The 25,233-nt window shown below is 40.9% G+C and overlaps 1 protein-coding gene across 4 annotated transcripts in view; it reads left to right on the top strand.

Moving 5' to 3' along the window:
- The window catches only part of LOC143332767 (roundabout homolog 2-like), a 76,465-nt gene extending 52,989 nt beyond the window's left edge, over window positions 1–23,476 (top strand). For 2 of the 4 annotated variants that reach the window (XM_076750546.1, XM_076750545.1), the window contains 19 exons: window positions 3,343–3,424; window positions 3,551–3,716; window positions 4,270–4,436; window positions 4,525–4,646; window positions 6,223–6,454; window positions 11,925–12,049; window positions 12,151–12,322; window positions 13,424–13,600; window positions 14,751–14,777; window positions 14,918–14,957; window positions 16,558–16,685; window positions 17,042–17,098; window positions 17,354–17,626; window positions 18,470–18,632; window positions 19,080–19,337; window positions 20,129–20,331; window positions 22,093–22,254; window positions 22,384–22,638; window positions 23,110–23,476. In XM_076750546.1, coding sequence (XP_076606661.1) covers window positions 3,343–3,424; window positions 3,551–3,716; window positions 4,270–4,436; window positions 4,525–4,646; window positions 6,223–6,454; window positions 11,925–12,049; window positions 12,151–12,322; window positions 13,424–13,600; window positions 14,751–14,777; window positions 14,918–14,957; window positions 16,558–16,685; window positions 17,042–17,098; window positions 17,354–17,626; window positions 18,470–18,632; window positions 19,080–19,337; window positions 20,129–20,331; window positions 22,093–22,254; window positions 22,384–22,638; window positions 23,110–23,111 — 2,811 coding nt within the window. In that variant the 3' untranslated portion in view covers window positions 23,112–23,476. The remainder of the gene's footprint in view (window positions 1–3,342; window positions 3,425–3,550; window positions 3,717–4,269; window positions 4,437–4,524; window positions 4,647–6,222; window positions 6,455–11,924; window positions 12,050–12,150; window positions 12,323–13,423; window positions 13,601–14,750; window positions 14,778–14,917; window positions 14,958–16,557; window positions 16,686–17,041; window positions 17,099–17,353; window positions 17,627–18,469; window positions 18,633–19,079; window positions 19,338–20,128; window positions 20,332–22,092; window positions 22,255–22,383; window positions 22,639–23,109) is intronic. The other 2 variants (XM_076750548.1, XM_076750547.1) reach the window with 1 other exon arrangement.
- The last annotated feature ends 1,757 nt before the right edge of the window (window positions 23,477–25,233 follow it).

Here is a 25,233-nt window from a genome sequence, read left to right as displayed (position 1 = left end):
ATCATTTGTCTCACAAAGTGGTGAACCTCGCTCCGTCCTCGCTTGTGAGCAACTGAGCGACTGACGCAATCATGATACTATCACCTGTTACCAATGAACCTGTTTATCTGTGGAATGTTCCAAACAGGTGTTTTGTGAACTTGTCTTTTGTTGCTCCTGTCCCAACTTGTTTGAAAAGTGTTGCTGCGTCAAATTCAGATAAGCATATATTTAGAAAAATCAATGAAGAAAAAACATTTAATATATTGTTTTTGTACTGTTTTCAATAGAGTATGAAAATATGTCAAAAAGGATTAGCAAGTTGTCATTCTGTTTTGTTTGTTTTCCACAGCATCCAACCTTTTTTGTAATTGTGGTTGTAGTTTTACAGTGAATTAAAATGATAATTCCTGTTTGCAATAAAGGTTTTACTGTTATAGTTTTTGCCATCATCTCTCCTGCGTATGATAACATTACATAAATCAAAGTAATGGAAACACGGCAGCATTTCTGCATTGACGTTCAGTTGGGAAAGTCAGACAATTAGTTTGCGAACAAGCCTGAGTGTTTTCAACCCGACAGTTAATTGCCTCATTACTAGACTTTTTTTCAACACTGCCGCTGCATTCCCAAATCTCAACAATGAGCTTCCAATCTTATTATTGCCAATAGAAGTGATGGCCAAAAACTCGAAAGATTATGAAGTTGTAATAAACCAGAGGGATCTGTTAAGATAACTGGGTTAAATTGTCTGATTGCAAGCATCCTACAGAAGAACATACCTGAAGTGGTGCAGGCAATTGCAGCAATTAAGGTTCACATGCAGTGGTTCCATCAGGACTTGAGGATTAGTTCATGAAAACAAAGGATTGTTAATTAATCTTTGAGAGAATGTTTTACCCCAAACTGTAAATGGAGTCGTTTTCTACTCAGCACCATATCAGTTGAATCTCCTTAAGATGTGTGCGTGCAAATAATCATACTGTGCACACATTTCACATTCTCCTTACCTGCAGGTTAAGCATGTATACAATGCAATGTAATTATTTTTCTTCATTTGGAAGGACTCCTGTTCTCCGTCTGTGTTTCATTATTTTGATTAACTACCTTCCACTGCGCTGTCAATACAAAAGCATCTACATGTATTGTGCGTACATACATAAAAATTAAAAGCAAATGTCTAATGTTTAAGTTTTTCGTGTTTGCCCATCACACCCGTCTGTTTCATGTGAAAGAGGAACAGGAGAAATTGTGCAGTCAGGTTGCTTTTAAAAGATGAAATGTGAGTATTGATTTTTATAAGTTGTTAAACACTGCTACTTAGTCTGAATCTGAGGCAGCAGTTGGACTCAAGGACAGGGACCTATGAGAGGAGTCTAAAGGGGCTAATATAATGGAGGAACTGCAATATACAGTGTCCTGTCACAGTGTCAGAGTGCTCTTTCTGTATCACTCTCTCCTGCTCTCTCCCGAGAGATAGCATGGTCATCAGTGGCTCCTAAGGCATTGCCTATATAAAATAGATTGTCATATCACTTATTTCCTTGTGTCAGCACTGATGATGATAATGTTGATGGCTCTGGGAATGGGGGGTGACTATTATTGGAGGAAATCAATTAAGAAAATTAATGTAAGCTCTTTTTTTCATTTGCCGGTGTTAAAGTTTCCTCTCATCCACTCTCCAGCTTTTCTCGAGCCAAATGCAGGCCAGTGGAGGTTAATGCATTTTTACTGTACTACTAGCTGCGAACCTCCTTCAAAAGCCCAGGCTGACGTAAGAGCTTGTAGAAACCGTCTGGGATCAGAGTTACAAAAGCTATTGGATTCAGTCGAATGCAGCCTGAAAGCTGTATCGTTTCTAATTTGGATGGGCAGAGAAAATCTTCATGGGTGTTATGTTTTTAGTGTTGAACTTGCTTTCTTGTGAAACTCCTTTTGTGAGTTTTTCTTTTTTTTTTTTTTTAATTTACAACAACTAATTATTGAACTTACTAGAGTGTCTGCAAATGGCCTGTCCATATTGGACTCAGAGTGTAAAAAAAAAATCTCTCAATCAGGCGTCCTTGCTATTGCCTCAAGTAATCAAGAAGTCATTTTTTGCTTTAAGCTTTTTAAATTACAGATAAATGCATGAACTCACCATTCTATTAGGTTCAGATGTACAAAACATTACACAATTGAAGGGTTTAATCAAAGGCTTTCAGAGTGATTGGGCTGATGCTTTCAGTACGAGGATGTGGATAAGGCCTGGACTCTCTTTAAAGGGCGTTTTATAGCTGCACTTGATGCTGTTGCTCCAATGAAGAAGACTAGAATTAACCAGAGAAGTGGAAACTGCAGGACTATATAGAGTTTAGATCTTAATAGACAATGAGATTTCTGTTTTACAAAATTTAAGAAGTCGAAATTGCTTATTGGCCAAATGTAAGTCCCAATTTTATGTGGATGTTGTTGAAAATTCACATCAGCCCAAAAAATTATGGAAAGTACTTAAAATCTTTGTTGGACTAGTCACTAAGGATAAAATATGTTTTGATAAATGGAAGGTTGCTAGTGATTTTTTTAATATATTTTTTTCCAAACATTGCTGCTATTTTGGTTGCTAAATTTCCTTGTGGTTCAGGGAGATATGGACTACCATTTTTGAATTATTTTCACAAAGATAAAAATGTTTTTCTCGATCTATTTGAGATAAGTCCTCTTTCAGTGGAAAAGGTGAGGACGTGTCTATTTGGATTACCCACAAACAAAGCAACAGGAAGCTCTCGTTGTATGCTGCTGATTGTGCATTACCTGGGTATGACGTCAGTGAGATTAAGACCACTCTAAGTAATGAATTAGAAAGTGTCAGAGAGTGGCTCATAGATAACAGGATTCCAAAACATTTGAGTAAAACAGAGTCAGTCCTGTTTGGAACTTAGAGGAAGTTGAATAAAGGCATTGAATGTCTCATATTTAGGAATAATATAATGTAATATGAACAGGCGCTCTACTGAGAATCTATTGCAGCTAAAATATTATTTTGACTGTGGCAGCAAACTGAAATTCATATACTGCAGAACAAGGCTTTTTGACTTTTCTGCTAAGAAACTTCTTGTGTCATCATCGATAAAATGTCAATTCCATTGCGCACATTCAGATCGATACAGCATGTTTTTGTATTTCAGGATTGTGTTGTTTGGTTTTTATTTTGTGTTTTCTTCCTCTTCTAATATCCTGGGACCATGTTGGAAATAGGTGTTTTCACTATAACATGTTATCCTTTAGATTTCTTTGTCTGATAATCCATCAATGAAATCAGTCAATCAGTTAAATGGGACCTTGTTTGTACCTTCATGATGTGGTATAATCTTTTTCCCATAGCTGTCTGACTTGGGGTTGTACACCTGCGTTGCTACCAGCTCCAGTGGAGAAACATCATGGAGTGCCTACTTGGATGTCAGAGGTCTGCTTCAGTAGGAAATTCTTATGAAAAATGAACACAATTTGCTGCCTATCAAGCATAACAGTGCCTTGATAGTCTTTTCTTTTGGAGGTATTCATTTTGTGTCTACATTTATTCCTTTGTCAGAGTCCACCGACCTCGTAGACTTAATGTCTCACAATGCAACAGCCCTCCCAGGGCCGCCCTCCAAGCCAGAGGTCACTGACGTTACCAAGAGCAGTATCTCGTTGTCATGGGAACCAGGGCCAGAGGCGGGCTCCCCAGTGTCCTCCTATGTCATTGAGGCTTTTGGGTATGTCTGTGACCTATGGCCTCGAGCTACATTTAGTGACCCCGTACTTTCATGGCAGTAACAGATGTGGGGTGTTTCTGTGGGCAGTTCAATCAAGCCAGGACAATTTCAAACAGAATTATGGAGAATTATGGATGCCTTATCTCCTACAGTTTTACAGTTCATTTTACAAGACTGAAAAAGTGGTATTTACTGGTCTTCTGGTATTTAAATTCGAATGCTAATTATTTAACAAATAAAAGCTCACTTCAGACAGAAAGATTGGCACATAAAAAAAGCTTTTTTCTCTCCTTACCAAATAGTTGACAAAAAAGAAGGACTACAAAGACGTAGATGATTGTTGTTCTGATTCCTCTTTTCGATTATGACAGGAAGTATTTCAAAAGATTTCACAAGAGTTTGGCATGTCATTACTGTGAGACATATGATTTTAGCCCCCAGTCTCTTGGAGCATGACCCACCAATGGTGCCCCAAATAAACTGTCTGGGTTACCTCTGTGGTAACGAAAAGATTCTTTCCAAGTAATTAGATTTAATCTTGCTCTTTCTACAGTCAGTCAGTGAGTAACAGCTGGCAGACAGTGGCAGACCACGTGAAGACCACTGAGTTCACAGTCCAGGACCTACGACCCAATACTGTCTACCTGTTCATCATCAGGGCAGTCAATGCTCAAGGGCTTGGGGACCCCAGTCCCATGTCTGAGCCTGTCCGGACTCAAGGTACAAAAAAGAGAAAGAATGGCTTATAAAGGATTCTTAGAGTATACATCACTGTTCTGCACTACATGCATTTCTTTCTCTCTCCCAGACATCAGTCCCACAGCACAAGGAGTGGACCATCGTCGCGTGCAGAAGGAGTTGGGTGACGTGGTGGTCAGCATGCACAATCCTGTGGTCCTGAGCTCCACTTCAGTGCAGGTCACATGGACTGTGAGTACTTCCAATGTTTAAAATTTTGACAGTGGTTCATTGTAATTGTGGTTCTTCTACCTTCAGAGTGGCAAACAAATGTTGTCTAGGCCTGTTTGAGAACTTTATACATACTTGGCACAGTGTTTTGGATCAGATGGCGCTCACACAAGTAAACACTGTGGGATTCATAGTCCGAACAGCTGGTGCTCCATCAATTCAGAATGGTTTGAGGTGATGCAGGAATCAAGACTAATGTTTCTATGTGGGACAAATACATCACCATTAGGTGCTACATGTGTCACTTCTGGAGGCAGTTTGCAGTCAGCCCTTTATCTGGAAAATGTTATTCCTGTCTATTGGCAAGGTGTCCCCACTGCCTGCTGCTGTAGGTTAATGACATATCCAGGATGGGCTTACACTCGTCTGCTACTTCATGCTTGTCAGTACGACAGCCATGTACTGTAATATGGTTTGCAGCCTGACACAGTGACAGGATAAAGCTGTGTTTGTGGTTGATCTGAATGGGTATACGGATATTATTCGACCAGACTCCATTTGCGGGAAAAACACTCATTCATTACCCATTGTCAAGCACAGGTTTTTCTATTAAAGTGGTTTGTGTGCACTGTTGGATTTAGTCCGAAGTCTTGGTTGCTAAATGTCAGATGACCCAACAGACATGCTCAAATTGCATAGACGTAACCATAACCCTTATTCCAGACTTCATCTTAAACCCAAACTCATCCCTGGCCCATATATTCAATATGTACAGGTTGCATCTCTTAATCACTTGGTTTGTACTGTTGAGTATGCTTTAAAATGAATTTCCTACAAGACAGCCACAAGGCAACAATACAAATCCCCCCAGTTTTATGCACAGTAAGATCAGAGATCTGCAAAGCTGCTACCTCAGGAAAACAAGATTTGTGCAAGAGACTAATTATACATTTAACATGTTTAGATTTTCATTCATTCTTCTAAGACAATAGGGAGGTGAACACAGAAGAAGGCAATTTATTCTGATTCAGGGCTTCAAACATAGAAATTATTTTTCAAGTAACATATTCTTGCCTTTTATAAGGCTTTTAGATTCACAAAGCATGTTAATGACATGTGGACTGAAGCTACAGAGCGAGAGAGTGAAGAATAGAGATCCATCCTAATGTATTTCGACTGGTCTGATGATAAACAGCAGCTTTGTATCATTTGTAAAAGCATATTCTTACTTCTGTCCTTGTTAACTAGTCATCACTATGAGTTGTATCTGTTACATATTTTACTGCAAAAAAAAAAAAAAAAAAAGGACTGTTTTGATCCAACATTTTGTGTCCATACTCTGATGAAGGTCTCTGGCTCAGGGGTGCTGTTCAGCTTTGGCAAATATTTCGACAACACTCGTCATGTGGTTTCTTGCTACTCTGCTGCTAATTAAACTGTATGATTAACTAAGCGTGCAATGTCACTGACAGAGGACACAAGCTGAATGCTGATCCTCAGCTCAGAAGCAGCTTTCACACAGATGTATGCCACCGCCTACATCATTACCATGCAGCATGTCTGCATCCCACTCTCTCTCCTTCTCCTCTTCTTTCAGGTGGAGAATCCATCCCAGTTTATTCAAGGCTACCGTGTTCTGTTCCGGCAGACGTCAGGACTACCCTCCCCAGGGCCGTGGCAGATACAGGACTTGAAGGTCGCTTCAGAGAGGGACATAACTCTCTCTGGTCTGAAGAAAGGCATCGTCTATGAGATTAAAGTGCGGCCATACTTCAATGAGTTCCAGGGTGCAGACAGTGAATCCATGACGGCACGCACCATGGAAGAAGGTAATTGACAAATTCATACACATTTTTGACAAAAAAAAAAAAAATCAATTTCTCTGCTCACTTTATGTTGCGAGAAATGTAAGTTTTACTTACTTACTTATACTTAAGTGTGTGTAAATGACTCTGCCCACTTTTATATGTAGTTGCCGCAACTAATGGCTTCATGGCTACATAGTAATGGATTATGGCATTTCAAGTACACCCAACCACACACGTATACTGCTCCGGTGCCATGTCCCCTGTGTGTAAAAACAGGTCTCCCAGACAGCACAGTGGGGGTCTCTGACATGCCTGAGCCTCTGTGGGTTGGTGGGCAAAGGGGGAGGGCAGAAACTGTCTCTTTTGACATAAGCTGAACTCTCTCTCTGCTCCTCTGTGGACCCCTGCTGCCATGTCTCCGTCACACACCAACCAGGACTGCGTGATATAACCCCCCCGCACACACACACACACACACACAGTCTCAATCTCCAGTGAGCTTTATTGGGGATAACACTTCTTGGTGTCCTTCTGTTGTGCAGGTCAATTCATGCAATTCATTGCAGATCATCTCGCGATTCTCCATAGGTTAACAGTTCGTGGCACAAATGAATGTAACATTACAACAACAAATATAGGGCTGAAAAAAAGTTTGCTAAAAAGCAAATAGTGAGAGAAAAGGCCAAGGGTAATCGTAGATTAATCAACATCCTGTTTAAACTTTAAAGCTTTCATTAAAAAAAACAATCCCCAACACAAGGTCTTCTCACTAGCTTTGTCCGAAATGTTCAACCACCTGAAATGGTCTTTGTCAGCGTGCAGATTTTGCTTATCGTTGACATGGTGTGGCTGTGAGCATGCCAACTAAGTAGCTGTTAAAATTTGAATGAATCATGATAGTTAATTCCTGACCAAGTAAAAATTGTATTTCAAGAATTCCAACTCAAGGTCCACTTACTAGCTTTTTTCCACAATCCTTAGTCTTAAAAATGCTCTGGATAACATCATTCTGTAACAACTACTGAACTCTCCATCTCCATAACAACTTAGCAAACTCCATCTGCTGATGATGACCAAGTAATAAGGTTGAAAGCTCAGGAAAAAGCTAGTCACCGGCCCTATAGTTTGGTTTGTTTTGTCAAACTACTATTTCCAAGGTCAAGAGTGGGCTTGCATGCTTAATTTGCAGAAGTTGTGTTTTGCCTGCTGCCTGGTCAGGGGCAGCTCTTCATGTAGCTGCATTGAAGTGCTGCATCAACTGGACTGTGTGGAACACGGCTGGTCCTGAGAGCTACTCATGCTGAGGCCATTAATGCATCTTCCTCCCAGTAGGAGGGTTTGGGGGGGGGGGGTATAAACAGGGGATGCAGCTGGTGGAGAAAGAGAAACTCACCTGACCATAGCCCAATTAAAATGGTCACACAGGATCACTGGAGGTCTTTGTGGACCGATGCACATGCTGAAGTCACATAGATTCTGGAAACGAGGCATCATGATAAATTCGGGAAATATTGGCTTGATCTACCGATACTGAGGGAGTAGAAATGTGCTGATCTGCAGAATTATAAGAAAAACACTCGATATCCATCACTGGCAGGTCAGGAATGCATGACTGCCTTTGTGAAAACGTAGCAGAGGGCGTCTTTGAGGACTCAGAGGTCACTACATACATGGGCAAATTTAGTATTGAGATTAATGGTCTTCACAGTTCTTTGATGAGTTGCTGGTGAGAGCAATGCGGCCAGAAGCAGTAGGCTCTTTGTTGTCAACGTCCTCACTGTCATCCATAGCATCCTTAGGCTTTCCACCACTGCTGATAGCAAATTAAAGGAAATGCCCTGGTGTGCAAAATTTCCAGGCAGATATACCTCACATGATATACTGATATTATGTGACCAGGGTAGGATGGTCAGTGCAGAACAGGGCTTCCTGAACTTAGTAGATAGAGTTTATTTTACATGACAGATGTGTCATATTGGGACAGGTATGTTGACAAAGCAGTGTTGACTAATTTGTGAACAATTAGCTTAATTGATGCACTCATTTGCATAGCAGGTTATGTTTACCACTTTATATCCTGTATAGCGGGACATTAAGCAGCTTAAGTGGCTTTTGTTTAATTGGACAGCTGTGAGTAAAAACTGAAATGTTCCCTCAGCATTAATGGCTTTAAATTGCTCTCCAGCTACTGTGTTCATCAGTCCTAATATCAGTATTAGTCACATTATTAAGAGCATGCTCTTTGACCTTTTCTGTTGTTGTGACCATTTATTGTAATGTTATCCTGAGTCATTACTGGTATTGTAGCCATTATTCATCCTCAGGGATTGTTCTGGTACGTACGGAAATTGCAGAACTACACTTAATGGTTCCTGTCTTCTCCTGGCATAGACCTTTGACTGACTGGCCAAGCTCCATCAGTTTGCTGAAACAGCACCACTGAATTGATATTTGGAAAAGTGGAGCTTACTTACTTGATAGTGCATTTACATTAGCTCCCCAAAACTATGTATTTGTAGTTTTAGTGAAATGTCCTCTGTGGCATGATCGTAGTGTAAAGAATTACGTGAAACTGAATGAATAAAGTGGTGATCGCTGCAAGATTTCTGTCCATTTTGCTGCCCTCCTATTTCTTTATTGTTTATTCTATTCATTTCCACATGCACCATGTAAGAGTTGCTGATATTCTATGTTTCCAGCTGTCTTTTGGGAATAGCATGAAGCAGTTAGTGTATGAAGAGGCAATCGAGATGTAACAGTCTTGTACATTTACTGCATTCTTGTTGGAAATGTTTGCAGCAGCAGTTCAGGATGTAACACAGAAGTGTTTGACAAATTGAATTGAAGAACATTTGGAGTAATCACTTAAATGCAGTATAATCACAAATGAATTTGACATTTTAACTGACAGTTCTGAAATGAGGTTGGATACTCACTGTTTTGTTTGTTGGATAGACAGTTTCTGGCCCAAGCCCAAGATTGTGCTGACAATCCAGATGGGCAATGTGACACTATTGAACATTTTTTTTTATTATTATTGTTTCAAGCCACAGCTATTATTCTGCATTCATGTCTGGTGCAATAACCCAACATCTGGAAATTGCAGCTCAGCTACTGAACAGCTTTGTGTTCAGAAAATCAAATGGAAAAGACAAATGATAAACAAACTGTTCCGACTGAAGTTTTCTTAACTCTGCTTCATCGGATGTTTTTGTTTGTTTTTCCCTCAACATATTTCTAATAATGATTTGATTTGTTTGTGAAATTTGGCCTGGATTGCCTAGGGAATTGTTAATTAGCCAGAGAACCACATGGAAAGTCTTGTTTTTTCACAATGTTGACAGACAATCCCAATGATTTGTGAGGGACGACTTCCCTCCACACACTCCACCTGCATTTATACTGGCTGATGTTTTCTTTTAAAGCACCAGTGTGCAGGACTTACTGGTGTTCAGCAGTGATATTGCAGATTGCAGCTAACTGAATACACCTTGCCCCACCCCTTCCTTTCCAAACATGTAGGTGAACCGAAGGTGGCCACAAAACCTTCAAAAATAGGCGCTCGCTAGAGCCACTGTTTGGTTTGTCCATTCTGGGCTACTGTAGAAACATGGCAGTGCAACATGGCACACACAGTGGAAGAGGCCCTGGAAACGAAAACACAACAATTCTTATTTTCACTAATGAAAACATACTTTTGAATATTCTATTTTATTTCTGTTATAATCTGCCATTACATCCCCCTAAATCTTACACACTGGTCTTTTAAGCAAAGAGTTGAGATGATTTGTGTCCATACCAGATGGTATCTCAGCATAGAGATATCAGAAGTGTAGGGTCATGTCTGGAGTTTTACATTTGGCTGGACTGTCAGTAAATACATCATTTAGCTTTCTGAACAGTTCAATCATCACTATGTTGTGATAGTACATCTGTGCAAGATGGTTTAACAGTAATTACTTCAGAAAGTCAATACAGTCCAAATGGTTGAACATCGATATCCTGAAACTGGGCTGAGTCAATTTGTTAAATGTAATAGAAATAAACTGCGTCTCACATGGCAGATTTAATTCCTTTGTACTGTCAGGCTGTCAAGTAGCTTGCCGACATGCCATATCTGTTTAGAGCCTCTCTTTAAATTGCAAATTAAATTATTCAGGGTTTGTTTCATCTTTCCAACATAAAAACACAATTGTCTTGCCATTATTTACTTTAAGCGTTAACTGAACCAGATGTTGAGAGCTTTCCAGGTGTCATAGGACTGGCAGAGGTCAGTCTCAGGACTGGTACAGACACTCGTTGTTACACTCCCAGTACGTCCTTGCTTTATTACTCAGATCTACCGATGCAAGCATGGCTTGCTGTTGCCTCACTGAGACACTGTGCACATGCTCATTGCATTTCTCTCCAGCCATTTACTGAACCAATCCCATCTGGAGAATTTAAGTCACAGTAACCATGTTGCTCTCTGGCCAGGTGGCAAACAAGACAAAACTGTCATGGCCCACCTGCTTTGGCTTCTCTGCACTGCTGTGGCATTCAGTGCCTTGCTTACATTACACTGCAGATAGCATTATTATTTTGTAGCTCCTTAATTGGGTTCAGAGTAGTTATTTCATCCACTCAGTCAGAACATAATGATAGTTTTAATGGGAATCATGAGAAACTATGTGCCCAGAGCAGTTATGTAGTCCGTTCAGTGAGAGATGATGATTTGCTCAGTTACATAGACATGGTGTTTGCCTCCTGCTGCCTGCAGCCTCTTTGAATTACCAATCTGTCCAGGCAGGTTATCAGGACAGTTTGGTACATTCAGAATTACCCATGAAAGAGGAAAGAGTTTGGCACTGTGAAGCATAGTGCCACATTTATTTTGACAAATCACCTCAGAATCTTCATTAAAGGTTATGGACATTGAGCATTTTCATTCAGACAAGACAAGTAAAATGGAATACAACTACTTTGGAAGGATTTATATGTGGCCTTAATGGTTCTAATCCATTATGGAAGTGATGTCAGCTACTGGGCCCAGCCATTTTTTTCTTGGCAGAGCAAACTCCACTCATATCTAAACTTGTTGGTCTACTTGGAATCGTTATCAGTCGTGCAATTAGTAGAGCGCAATTTGGACCTCAAATGCTTGATGTGTATAATTTATGATGCCAGTAAGATAATAGGATCTTAAATTCAATATAATGGAACAGTGGTGTATTTTTTAGGTCACAGTGTTTCCCAGTCGTAGAAAAAAATCCTACCATTAAGATATGAAACTGAGATGAAGTGCTCTGCTAGCCATCTGCCACGTTGGCTTAGAAAATACCTTGTATGGCTTACTGTATGAATATGAATTGAGGTAGCGGGTGAGACAAATCCGTCTTTGACGTGAAGAAGAAAACAGCAGACATTCACTTTTCTAAAAACAATATGCCAGATCATTTTATTCTTTTTTTTAATGTATTTCCTTTGTTTCTTTAATCTTTTTACCCTCCAGCACCCGGTGCCCCTCCACAGCAAGTGACAGTGTTGACAGTAGGGAGCCATAACAGCACGTCCATCAGCGTGTCATGGGACCCTCCTCCCTCCGACCAACAGAACGGCATCATCCAAGAGTACAAGGTAGGATCAAGCTCTGCACCTGATACACTGTACCAGACTGAATATTTTAGTAATGTACTTTGCAACCTGACAATGAGTTCTCTCTGCCGTGTCTTTGTCAGATCTGGTGCTTGGCCAACGAAACCCGCTTTCATGTCAATAAGTCTGTGGATGCAACCATCCGTTCAGTGGTAGTCGGGGGGCTGCAGGCTGGAGTGCAGTACCGTGTGGAGGTGGCTGCAGGCACCAGCGCAGGGGTGGGGGTCAAGAGCAAACCCCAGCTCATCATTTTAGGTAATCCACTTCCACACACCAAACCTGGAGTCAAATGAAATGACCTCATAATGGGGGACCTAGGTCTCCATCACAGATTGGGGGTCTGGAAAAATGATTTATCAATTTATTGCACTTGAAGAAAGAAGATTGCGCTTTACAACGCAGACGTCTACTGAGAAATCAATAGTGTTTCATTAAGTGTAGTGTCTGGTAGCAGTGTGCCAAGTACTGTTAGCCATATCAATAATCCTCTTCAATATGTGGGCAGCTGGCGCTAACAAAGTAGACAGTGTTTTTGTAGGAGCTTATCAGACTATCACATCTTATCAAATAGCTAAAGGATGCCCAGAGTATATAAGCCCAGAATCAATATCAGAGCCAATGCCAGATGCTCTTCATCTGTGACTTTTGACTGATATATAATAACACCCTTAACACACAAGGAAAGGGAAACACAGGCCTGTGGACCAAAGCTTAATGATGGTGATGGTGGTGGGGGTGGTGGTGGGGTTTCCTGCTGGAGACTGTGAATCTAATTTCACAGCACAGTAGCTGCAACAGAAAATCAAACTCTGTCAGAGCTGCTCTGTCAATCCCTTGTCTTGCAGCTCAAGTTGATAAGTGCACTGCTGAATTGATTTACTCTGCCTACATATTGGATGCACTGATGCTGTTTTTTTTTTTTTTACCGCAGTCCCCCCCTCCCTCTCATTTTTTGGCTGTTCCTGTGGTCTTGATGTTTGATATATGCTGTATTGATTTACTTTTTAAAGTGTATCATTTGACCTGCGTAACGGATTGTTTGCTTTCATTATTATCGTCGTTATTCTCCCCTTAATTGGTTTCCTGGTCAGTTAACCAAATACCTGTAGACAATTATACAAATAGCACTGGCATTTTTTGTTTGTTTGTTTGTTTGTTTTTCATTCTTATTGTGTATGTATTCATTTTGTGTATTTTTGACTTCACATTTGAGGCATGTCTCGGCTGTATTTCAGCTTTATTCCAAATGATTTTCATGCACAACAACTATTGAAATGTAATCATTTGATAATCCTCATGTATTGATAATCAGCCACTCATTTGTCTCCTTCTTACATTTGTGTGCGGTGCCCCAAGGTGCAGAACTGAGGGACATAATGACAGGATCAGAGGGCAACAATAGCATCTCAGACGTGGTAAAGCAGCCAGCCTTCATTGCTGGTTTGGGAGGGGCCTGCTGGATTGTCCTCATGGGCTTCAGTGCCTGGCTATACTGGAGGAGAAAAAAGAGGAAGGGACTCAGCAACTATGCAGGTAAAAAAAAGAAAAAAAAAATCAATTTACATGGTTCTGCATCAACACAAAATCTCCAAGCACACCAGGTCTCTCTCTCCAATGAAAACTGATGTCATCACAGATGCGACTCCATTTGAGCTGGCTAAAATGCAGAACAAAGGAAATATATTCAGCACAGATGGAAATAGGCCCTATTGACTTTAATTCACTGTGCAGTGATGTGCATCAACTGTGCTGAGTTCCATCAGCACCGCACCTCAACACTCTAATACATTCATGCGAGATAAGTAATTTAACATCCCCTTCCATTATCAGACCATGGCTGGTGTTGTTTGCACATTAACACGAGGCGCGTCTAGGTTTACGTATGAAATATTCTTATCCCTCTGTGAGTCAAGCATATAGCTGTGTTCCATTATCATAATGTGTATTGCAGCTTTCATTGTAGTGGCTTGGGGAGAGAGTGCTGTGATTTCCTAATTCAATAGGGATTTACATGATTGAGTGCTGGTTCTCTGATCCTTTCTCTCAAAACAAATTGAGGAGTTTAATTCCACAACACCGCATTTCCATTAAAAAAAAAAAGGCAACTTTAAAGGAGTGGTGAAGATCTAAAAAAAAGTAAATGATTTCTTTTCAAATGTAAGATATTATTGATCTAACTTCAGTGATATTAGAGTAATATCAAATACTTAAAAGGAGCATCAATTGCATATTTGTTGTGTTTGAGGTGTCACATTTGACAAATAATAAAATATTTCTTTTCATTTCTGTCTCTTTTTAAGGCAGCTTTCATGCTCCAGTTTGTATTTTGGGAGAAATAATTAAAGAGCATGATTCAGATGCTGCAGGACAAAAGGGGTCAAATGTGTCACCTTCATTTGAACTTTATCCCTCAGGGCAATCAGCGTAATTCAGAAAATGCTGGAATGCCGTGGTTAGATGCATTACGGCCCCGAGTTTCATTAATGTGTGATCGGTGCTGACACACCACTGGTGATAAATGAACAATGAGAGCAAGGATGAAAGAACTCAATCCATATTTCCACACCTGATTTCACAAGTGTTTTGTTTGTTTCATGTGGCTGCAACTGCATTTGGTTTTATTAGATGAATCATGACATTTCATCTACCTTTTTAAACACTCTCCCTGTCTATTGAATTGCAGTTCAGTCCTTCACCTTTACCCGTGCAGGTATGTCCATACATTTGTATATTATATGTGGAAATATCCCAGGAATTTACCTGCCTACATTCTTGACAGCAGTAATGTCATGTTCAACAAAATCACTTCAGTTGAATACTTTTCTTTGTCCTCTTTCTTTTCTTTGCAAGTTACATTCCAAAGAGACAGAGGCCTGATCAGAAATGGAAGGTGAGAATTCAAATTAACTTTTAAAAATCAGAAACCCTACAGCAGAGCTTTCCCACTGACATTTGACATGAGTGCCACGCAATGTAATGCGCCGTCTGCCTTCTCGATGACAAGAGCTCATTGTAATACCTGTAATGAAGAGTTCTTTCATGATGAATGCAATTTGCATACATGTTCCAATATCCCCGCTGCTTGCTCATATCGGCGTATGATTTGCACTGATGTACACTTGATGAAATCATTAATCACTCCTTTGAAGTGAGTGCTACCAATTAATGCAGGTGGGCCGCTGTTTTGTTCACTGGCTCTCGCTCAGTTCATCTTGGGTTGTTGGCAGAGTGAGAGGTCGTGGGAGGAGGGGAGAGGTGATGAATGTGCTGTTTGAAAAGCTCGGTGCACAGTGCACTGCGATGGGTCGCGTTGCGGGGATCGAACAACAAAGTGCCGGACCTTTAGACTCCACTCGGTGGCCATGAGAATCTCTGGCATGCTCAAAATGCTCAAAGTGAAGCCTACCTTTGTATCCGCTGAATATCAAAGTGCAATGAAACAGCAAGAGAAAGGGGCACACTTGCTTTGCAGAAAGTGAAAGAATAAAGGCTCTCTTCTTTTTTCTTCTTTCCCTCTTTCCCTTTTGTCACACCTAAACAAGCAGACAAGCCCAGAGCTAGAGCAAATGTTGCAAATAATGCACTAAAAATAAACTTTCTTGCCGAACCCCTTTGTGTGCATTAGCATGCTCCTTCCTGCTGTATACTCACATGTGTGCCATTGTGTTGGTGCTGGCATGTGTTTCTGAGCAAATGCATGCAAATGTATGTGCATGCGTGTGTATTTGAAAATGGAAATTATTGACGTAATTGTTTGAACACCTTTGAGCCATCACCAAGTCAGCTGTGAACAATTCCCTTGACACTCTGCGATTCAGGCACAGTGGAAAATTCACTGTGTAGCCACACATTAAGTAAACATATGCGAGCAGGATGCACGAGGCATGTGAATGTTTTGCCATTTTTACAGCAGCTGATACGAAGTGGTTGTAAATCGTCTGTTTTTTTTCCCCTCCCTGAATTACTGCCCACAACTTTCCTGCCTTGAAGTCAAAGCCTGCATTCATGACCATTGTATTTCACTAAGACAAAATGACACGGTAGCTTTACTAAACCACCTAATGGGCTTTTGCTGTCTCTGTTGCTATGGAGACAGTGCACCAGTGTAGCTGATCTGCCAGAGGCTGCCCATGATTCTCAATTTAAAATGTAAATTTCTGTTGTGCTAAGGCTCTAAAGTGGATTTAGTGTGTATTTAGGCCTGCCCTGTATCTCCGGGGAGAGTTAGGGGTGGTGGAGTTAAGGGGAGGCAGAAGTCTGATTTATAGACTTGCCATTTTATGTCTCTCTGTTGTTTATTGTCGCCCGTGCGCTGGGCTGCTCCGCAGGCGAGAATATGCTGAATGAGTTTTCACATCAATTTGTTGTTGATGCAGCAGGAAGAAAATGAGCAGTACTGTTACGGTGTAAGCTAGATATCTAACTATGTCACCGGTTCTCTGTCTTACCCCGTCTCCTCTCTATGTCTCACTACAAACAACCCCTCGCAGTCGTCCAGGGCTGTTGAAAGCAGGTGACCCAGGCCTCCCCTGGTTGGCTGACTCCTGGCCGTCCACGAGCCTACCAGCTAATGGGGGCTTAGGAAGTCCAAAGGGCAGCAGCAACTTTGGCCGAGGAGGTAAGGAACATAAACAGGCTCGGGTGATGGAAAATACAGTTTTAGCAATGCCCGGTCAGACAGTTTTGATGTTCATCCTTTGGGAAGCACAGTGACAAGACATCACACATAAGCATGCGCACACACACAACAAACAGAGGCACACAAATTAAAAGAGCCTTTGAGGGATATGCTTTACTAATGTGATTTGACAAGCCTGATATTTGGCTTAAGTTTGTGGTGTTTGCTACACTTTTCGCCTGTCCTTCTTTCTCATGCCCTGCCATTGTTCATTTTACAAGTTTGTACGATACTGATATGTATGAATAAGTACGTGTGTTTGTATTGTGTATCTGTGTGTTTGCATGTTCCCTCAGCCCATTGGAACCCCGATGAGCTGCAGGCTTTATGTGTGCAAGACAGTAGAGCTGAAGGTTAGCGCTGTTTGAATATCCCTCTTGTGAACACTCCACCGGGCTTCCACAGTGTGTTGCATGCTAATTAAGGTTGTAGATAATCACTTTCATTTATATCAAGTCCATTTGAGACCTGTATTTAACTAATACAGAGTGCCAGAGCAGCAGGGAGTGTTAATGACCTTAAAGATCGTTAACTTCATGTCAACTTATCTCTCCATGATTCCTTTTCCTTTTCCCTCCTCGGTCTGTCACCCTCCTCTTTTGTCTCAGATGTTTTACCGTCGGCAGCAGTGGAGAAGACAGGCACCATGCTGTCTGATGGTGCCATCTACAGCAGTATTGACTTCATGGGGAAGGCAGGCTACAGCAGCCCAGCGCGAGGCAGTCAGCCCACCCCCTACGCCACCACTCAGATTCTCCAGTCCAACAGCTTCCATGAGCTGGCTGTGGACAGGCCAGATCCCCGCTGGAAGGCTTCTCTCCAAGCCCAGCAGGAAATAGCAAACCTGGGCTACTCGCTAACTGACAGACGCCCTGGCAGTGGTACGAGCCATGATGAAAATAGAGCTCAATTCTGTTTTGTTTTGGGGGTTTTTTTTGCGTGTGTGTATGTGTGTGTGATGATTGCACGCATGTGTATGTTTCTTTGGTGTTTTTGGACTGTGGCAGTGCTTGAAAACCCAGTAAAAGCACCATTTTGCCATAAAATGACAGGTAGTTGCTTTTTTCCTGATAAACAATACTACAAGGGAGTTGGCAAACTCAACCAGGGAAAGAACTAAACGAAAAGGAGGGAAATTATTTACATATTTACTAAGAATGGAGCCTTAGGATAATGTTCTTAATTACTCTTCTGTCTTCATCACAATTCTACCCTGAGAGCTTTTCTAGCCCAGAAATGTCACACAATCATGACGCATTTCTTTGGGTTAACTTGATTAGTGATGGCGGAAAATCCCTCAGTGTTTTGAGTTATTTATGCAGCATATATACATTAAGTAAAGTCATGGAGGCGTCTCTGTCTCTACTTTCGTAGTCTTGCACAATAGGCTGTGTGCTAGAGCTAAATGTCAGGCTTACCAGAGATAAGTAGAGCAAGTATGGAAGCTGTGTGAAAGCAACCGAAAGTGGTTTGCCGCAGGTTTTGATGCCTCTTTAGGAAATGTCAGCATTTAGAAAAAATCCTAATGTGCTGTCAGCACACAAGATTTGAAAAAGTTCAGATAGCAGAGACAGATAGAAGGTACCTTCCAAGGCTTTGTGTGTTTGTGAATGTGTGTGTGTGAATTCAGTATGGAATAATGTCTGTAACGTGTATAGTGTACAGGGATCTCTTAATATAGTGGAGACAAGACTAAACTTCCTTCCCTCTTTACCTGCCCCCAGGTGCAAAGGTTGGGAAGAAAAAGAAGGTGAAAGGTGGAACAAAGGCCTCTAAATCAAATGGGACATGTTGGGCTAACATTCCCCTGCCTCCACCACCTATGCACCCTCTCCCTGGTACCGAGGTTGACCTTGACCGTTACCCCCAGGAAAACCATGGAGGAGGGTAAGATTCATTCATATCTCATCAATCTCAGCCCTGGAACAGATGCACCCAAACACAGAAACACACATTAAGAGAAGAAACGCATGCATACACAGAGGTCACAATATCCTGCACCTGTGCCCAGTGTGTGTGTGTGTGTGTGTGTGTGTGTGTTCCTTCAGAGAGCTTGGACTTGAACTAGACCACTCGCTGCCTATTTTCTCAATATGGAAAAATAATAATAATAATATGGAAGAACAAATTATCAACATTTTGATCAATTTAGACAAAGGTAAAATCAGTTTGGGCATGTTTATCTTAGATATTGACCAATTGTAAGTGGTGAGAATATTTATGTGCGCTTAAATCCTTCCATATTTCAGATTCTCTTCATCATAAATATGCAATCAGCAGTTCAGCAAAGTCAATATGATGATTAATGGAGAAAACGTTTTGTCCACATGCCAGATATGACAGCAACAGTTGGGCCCCACCCATGTCTATCCAGACCTACCGCCACCAGAATCTGGACAAGGAGGTAGAGGAGGAAAGAGGTCCCACTCCTCCCCTGAGAGGGAGAGCCTCCTCACCGGCAGCAGCTTCCTTCAGCCAGCCCTCATCTTCCTCTCTCAGTTCTGCCCACCATGAGGAGATGCAATCCATTTTGCAGGCCCACTTGGATGAGCTGACCAGAGCTTACCAGTACGAAGTGGCCAAGCAGGCATGGTAAGGATCTTTTTGAAGCTGCAGTTAACTACTTTTTGAGGCCACTGTCCGTCTTTAATTTGATGTATTTCCTTGTTTAAAAAAAAAAAAGATCTGTGTGACATTTAGATCATTTCAAGCTTTAGACTGTGTGTATGCATCACAATTTTGTTCAAATACATTTGCTTTGCAGAATAGGAGCAATACCTGTAATTTTATTCATTTTATTCTGCCGATAGTTTGTTTTTTGCATATCAATGGCCAATGTTTGAGCGTCTTATAATGCTGGTATTTACATGTGTCAGCCTGAACCTGCCGTCTGTATTTCTTGTGAGCGATAAAAACAGCTCTCCATTGATTACACCTTTGATGGAGCATTGGAAAACTTGACAAGGCAGTGGCGACACGTGTTGGAGGGTAATGACTGGGTTTAGTCTAACATGGTGTTCTGACATCAGTAAATAGAGTTGGTAATTATGTATGCATCTCCTCCATGGCGGGATGTGAGCCATCATGGAGGACAGCTGTGGGGGAGATAACAGGCATGTTGGTGACAGCCCTGCCCATCCAGATATCCTTTATCCAGTCCAATTACAACTCCATTGTGTTAGCACAACACACACTAGCGCCGAGAAAGTAATCAGAGAAATCACTGCAGGCATTCATAGTCTCTGCATCCTTTCTGAATATGCACTGATTCTGCATTCCGAAACTTGTTTTGCAGTATTTCCCCTGCTCATTATCTGACCTCCGTTGCTTCTTGTGCATGTATTTTGTTCATTAATATACAGTATTTCCCCACAATGAATTAGGCACATGAAGAGCAGTCCAAGTGTGTCCAACACCCCCATCCCTCCAATGGACTTCATGTCCAGTACACTGGGCTCTGACTTGGGAGCCACCCTCCTCTCTGAAGAAGACGAGGAGGAGGAGGAACGATATGCTGTGGTGTCGAAGAATTTGTGTGGCTTTGAATACACTCCTGGTCACAGCGTGGATAACCTTGAGGGCTCAGGTAGGGCTTGCATAATGTAAAACTCATTTGATTGAATTCATTGCTTTTAAATAAATATATACCAGCATGCATGTGTTTAAAAACATCTTCACATGATCATAGAATATGCAAATTTGAACATAATTATTGATCCCTGAGACATGAATTTGTTTGTCTTCTCATTATCACTAACCTGGAGCACACATTCAGAACATATGGTGAAAGATACATGATACATGAAACATGTTCTTATCAGAATTTTTCATGCAGATGTGTAAAAGTGGACAGATCACAAAAAAGTGCAGACACATTGCTTTTTTTTTTTTGCCTCCCACATATAGCTGAAGAGGCTGCAGCCACTCAGCTCAGCACCCGTAGGAATTTTGTTGGTGTTGGACGATTTTGCAGTTGACAGTTCAACTCCCATGACATGAGTGTTCGGTGCCAGCGCAGGAAGAAGTGTGATCTTTACGTAGCATAAATACACAGAAGGCAGAAAGTGAATGCGTGGAGGTCAGGGTAATGGATGCCTGTGTGTCTGACCACAATGTTGGCTTTTATAAACCATGACTTAATGCTTTCCCTAACCAAGCCTTTCAGCTGCCATGCACAGATATTCCAGGAGTAAATGACAATAAATGTTCAAAAATGCAGTCTCTTAACATAATCCAAGGTTTTGCAGAATTGTCCAATATCAACGTTGTGTCTGGCAGTAGGATTTGGGCTACTGAGGCGCAAAACACGGTCTGCTGGTTGGCTGAACTATCACCCATGGACACACTGCGTAGAACAAAGTCCAAGGCACACAATAGCCCATTTAATCACGCGCATACAAGCCTCCACATACTAGTGTAGTGGTTGTCTTTTAGGATAGTACATAGCAGATCAGGAATATCTTTATGCAGCAAGCAGGGACAGTGATTGGCACTCAAAGGAAATGTAGAAACCATAATTAGTGTAAAGTAAAACAGATAGCCTCAAAATATTCAGATTCTAGTTTAAATCATGGATATCCTTTTTGCAAGTGTTCTTTGTCAAAGAGATATTCAGACAGTCTGTTGAAAGTTATTTGAAGCCATTCTTGCATAGACATCAAAACCATAACATAGAATATTTTAAAAACCTTAGTAGTGCTGTACTGAAAAGTCACACGTCTAACATTTAAAATTTGATGCATTTATAAATAGGGTTCTGTCTGAAAGCATTTCTTTCGAGATACACTTGAAGGCTTCTCCCAGAGGGACAGAACTGTACCATTTTTAGATTCCATTGTTTGATAGGTTAAGAGATTGACTTGTGCATTGAGATATGTGTTTTCAATACTTTTGATTACCCGTTGCAGGGCAAAAAACAGGTCAGCGTGACTAAAAATATTGACTAACAATTACCAATGCAAACATTTATCACCTGGTGTTTAACTGTCACATGTTGTAAGTTGTTGGATTAGAAATGCATTTGAGGGAGAAAATATCGTCAGCCCAGTGAAACAAATCATGAACAAAGCCAGTGTGGTGGCAGTATTTCCACAGAGGGTTCCATATTGCAGTTGTGGCTTAATGCTTTAAATGGCATGTTTGTTAATACATATTAGCATAAAACATTCAAACACTGCTCTAGGTTTTGAACATCATAGAACTGGTTGTTCATATTGCTGCATTTAGTAATGCTATTCTCTAAGAATGTATACAAAGTAGGAATTTTGAAGATGTCTCCACTGTATGTGAGCTAAATAGCTGCTCAGGCATTTTCATCTCCACAAACTTTCTCTGCTGCTCTCTGTAGGTAAAAGCTCCCAGCAGTGTCACTCAGACAGCTCTGGCACAGTGGACCACGGTGCACAGGGCACGCATAGCCTTGGCCACAAGAGGGCACCACTGACTGGCCTCAAACCACAGACAGACAAGGTCGGGACTCTGCCCAGACGAAGAGACACCAACACAGACGGTAAGTTAAGTCTTTTATACTCTCAGCCCAGAACTTGTTTATTAGAGAATATTCAACGAGGAGCGCCTCTACTGCGATGCCTCATTAGCATCTTTTGCCAAATACCCTCATCTACCATCCACTCAACAGCCCACACACCGGTCATGAAGTCCCTGCACAGTGTGGGCTCCCGCATGCACAGCTCGTGGGCAGCTGCAGCCTCAGACCCCTCTGAGGAGTGCATGGTGACCGTGTCGACGCTGGAGCGGCAGCATATGGCTTCCTGGAGCGGCACAACGGCATCCAACAGGGCCACCCTGGGCAGGGGATCCCACAAGAGACCTGGCACAGATCCCTCCCACAACGGGCACCCTCCCACAAACAGCACAGAGAAAAGGGAACACTGTAAGTGTCAGTCCTCAGGAGGATGTATCTGTGAGCACATTGCACATAATACATGTAATCCAACACAAGCAAGTGCTACCCGTGTGCCAAGAGGAATAATATGCAGGTTTCACTGAAAGTGCCTTTACATTTATTTATCCAGTTTATAGTTAGATTGTGATTTACACTGAAGGCATGTAATTTAATCATTTTAAATTATAAACATAAATAAGATGCAGAATAAAGCTTAATTTGCACCAAAACCAGCAAACTTGGAGTGGAATCTCTTCTGTATATTGTGTTAAACTGTTGTATTTTCCACCATTTTCAATAAGAATGCAAGTTGTAGACCCCTTTAATTTCTGTCTTGCATCCAAACTGAGATACATCCTGATATTGTGAAATGGAAATGGAAATGCAGAGAGCAAAGAACTCAATGTCACCCAGATTTCACATTGTTGTTTTTGGTGTGTGTGCCGACCTCTCTTACAGAGTCTTTGTGCAGCATCATTCCCTGCAGTTGCTGCCTGTCCCAGGACACCTTGTTTGTAAGCGCTATGAGATTTTCTCTCTGCGAGTGACACAGAATGATGTTTGGAAGACGGAGAGGAGACAGAATGAAGACAAAGAAGCAGAGTGCGAGATAAAATGCAGAGCTGTAAATGTCATGTACAGACACAGACACACCAGTCTCACAGTGTTATTTTCATCCCCCTCTTCAAAAGAGTAAACAGTATGTTATATGTCCGCTTCTATTTTCTGTCACATGCTGTACAAAGATTCACACCATGGAGAAGAAGAAGAAACATCCCAACAAAATGACTAATTAAAATGAAAAAGGACTTGCATAATTTGTAAATATATTTTTTAATGTTTTTCTCTTTTTTTTGCTTTGCTATGCAAGCCAAACCCAATGTTGTCTCTTTTGTGATTTATTACTGTGAATCATTTTTCATTAATGCTCAAACTGTTAGCTTATTTTGATGAAGCTACTGTATTGTTGTACTTTGCACAGAGCGTTTTGGTAAAAATAAGCACAAACCCATTGTCAGCTGAGCTGAGGAGGAGAATCAATGATGGCAAAGAGGGACGTCTATGTTAAACAGAACCTGAACAGAAGATATATACTTGGCTGTGCTGTAATTGTTTTGAGAAATATTCATATATTGAGAGTTACATGGAAAAAAAAACACAGTTCATTACTTGGAATTTATATGCCAATATAACAAACTGTGTTTCATACAATTGCTGGGAATTCCTATTATGCATTATACTAACAATGGTTCTCAATGAGAGGTTACCAGAACCTTTTAATGGTAACAAAGCAACACATCAATAGTGATATCCAAAGCAAAGACATGGTACGTGACACTTCACTGCCATTCCCAGAAAGAGTATGAAATAAAAAATATCTATATATTTGCTTTGGTAATTCTTTTCCAATCGCATACAGTGACATATTGAATATTGAATGCAATATTTAAAGTATGTTAGTAAAGGTAAATATTGGTGGAAGCTACAGGTCAAACTGTCCTGAAGTCACCTGAAGACAAATAAGATGCAGAGACTAATGATTATATATGATGTGAAACATCAAAGAAATTACGCTAGGTTTGTTCTAATGTATTACACTGTTGAATGGTCTTGGATTGACACCATCACCTTACAACTTATGTATGGACTAGAACTACTGCCAAATTCTTTCGAACGAACCTTTCCAGATTTAAAATGCAGCCATTTAGCATTTTCTGCCAATGAGATTTACGATGCCATGTCTTTACACTTGTTTAAATGGTTTTGTTCTGATCATTGTTCTGGTAATGGCTCTCCCTTTGAAGAATCTTTACCTGCCAGATTGGTTTGCCCTCAGGAATACACAGCCACATACAGTAGGGCCGTTTTTCAATCCTATGATGCAAAATAAAATGTGTATGTGAAAATGAACCAGATCTGTCCTCTCGGCGCCTATGAGTCTGTTTGCATCTACACACTTTAAGTCCTTCTTATACGTTCAAGCTAGTTCATAGCATGTCATTTTGCTTTTTTGGTGATAAATTACTAGACACATAACTAAAAGGAATGAAATAATAGTGTAGTTACTGCAGGTAAAATATACACATTTCCACCTGTGCCTAGACAGTTATCTTCCTTTATTCAAATCCTCCTGGGAGTCTATAAATCTGTGTTAGCTGCTTGGGAAAGACACTAAATACATGTGGTTTTAAGCCAGCATGAGCATCATTTTTTATTTTTTAAAGGGCTCACGCAGGTGTTTCAGAGACTATTTGAATGGGTTGTACTGACTTTATTGATCCACTGAATCAATTTCTCAAAGACAGCTTATGGCAAAAGTGGGACAAAAAATCAACTGCACAGCAAATTCAATGGAGCACTGTTTCTATCCAACAGAGGTCTTCATCAGGTACTGTCAAGTAAGACCGCTGCTGTGATTGGTCCAACATGTAGATCACAACCACCTGAGTGATGAGTGTGTTTGGATCTATATATTGCTTGTTATGCTTTGGCAATTACTGTACAGTGCCTGATTAAAAAAGAAAAAAATGTTTTGATCATGGCTTGAACAAGTTTCAGATTCAACTTCATTCCATGACTGAC

The sequence above is a fragment of the Chaetodon auriga genome, chromosome 15 (genome assembly GCF_051107435.1).
Source record: "Chaetodon auriga isolate fChaAug3 chromosome 15, fChaAug3.hap1, whole genome shotgun sequence".
Taxonomy (NCBI): domain Eukaryota; kingdom Metazoa; phylum Chordata; class Actinopteri; order Chaetodontiformes; family Chaetodontidae; genus Chaetodon; species Chaetodon auriga.
This window is presented reverse-complemented; position numbering and strand designations above follow the sequence as displayed.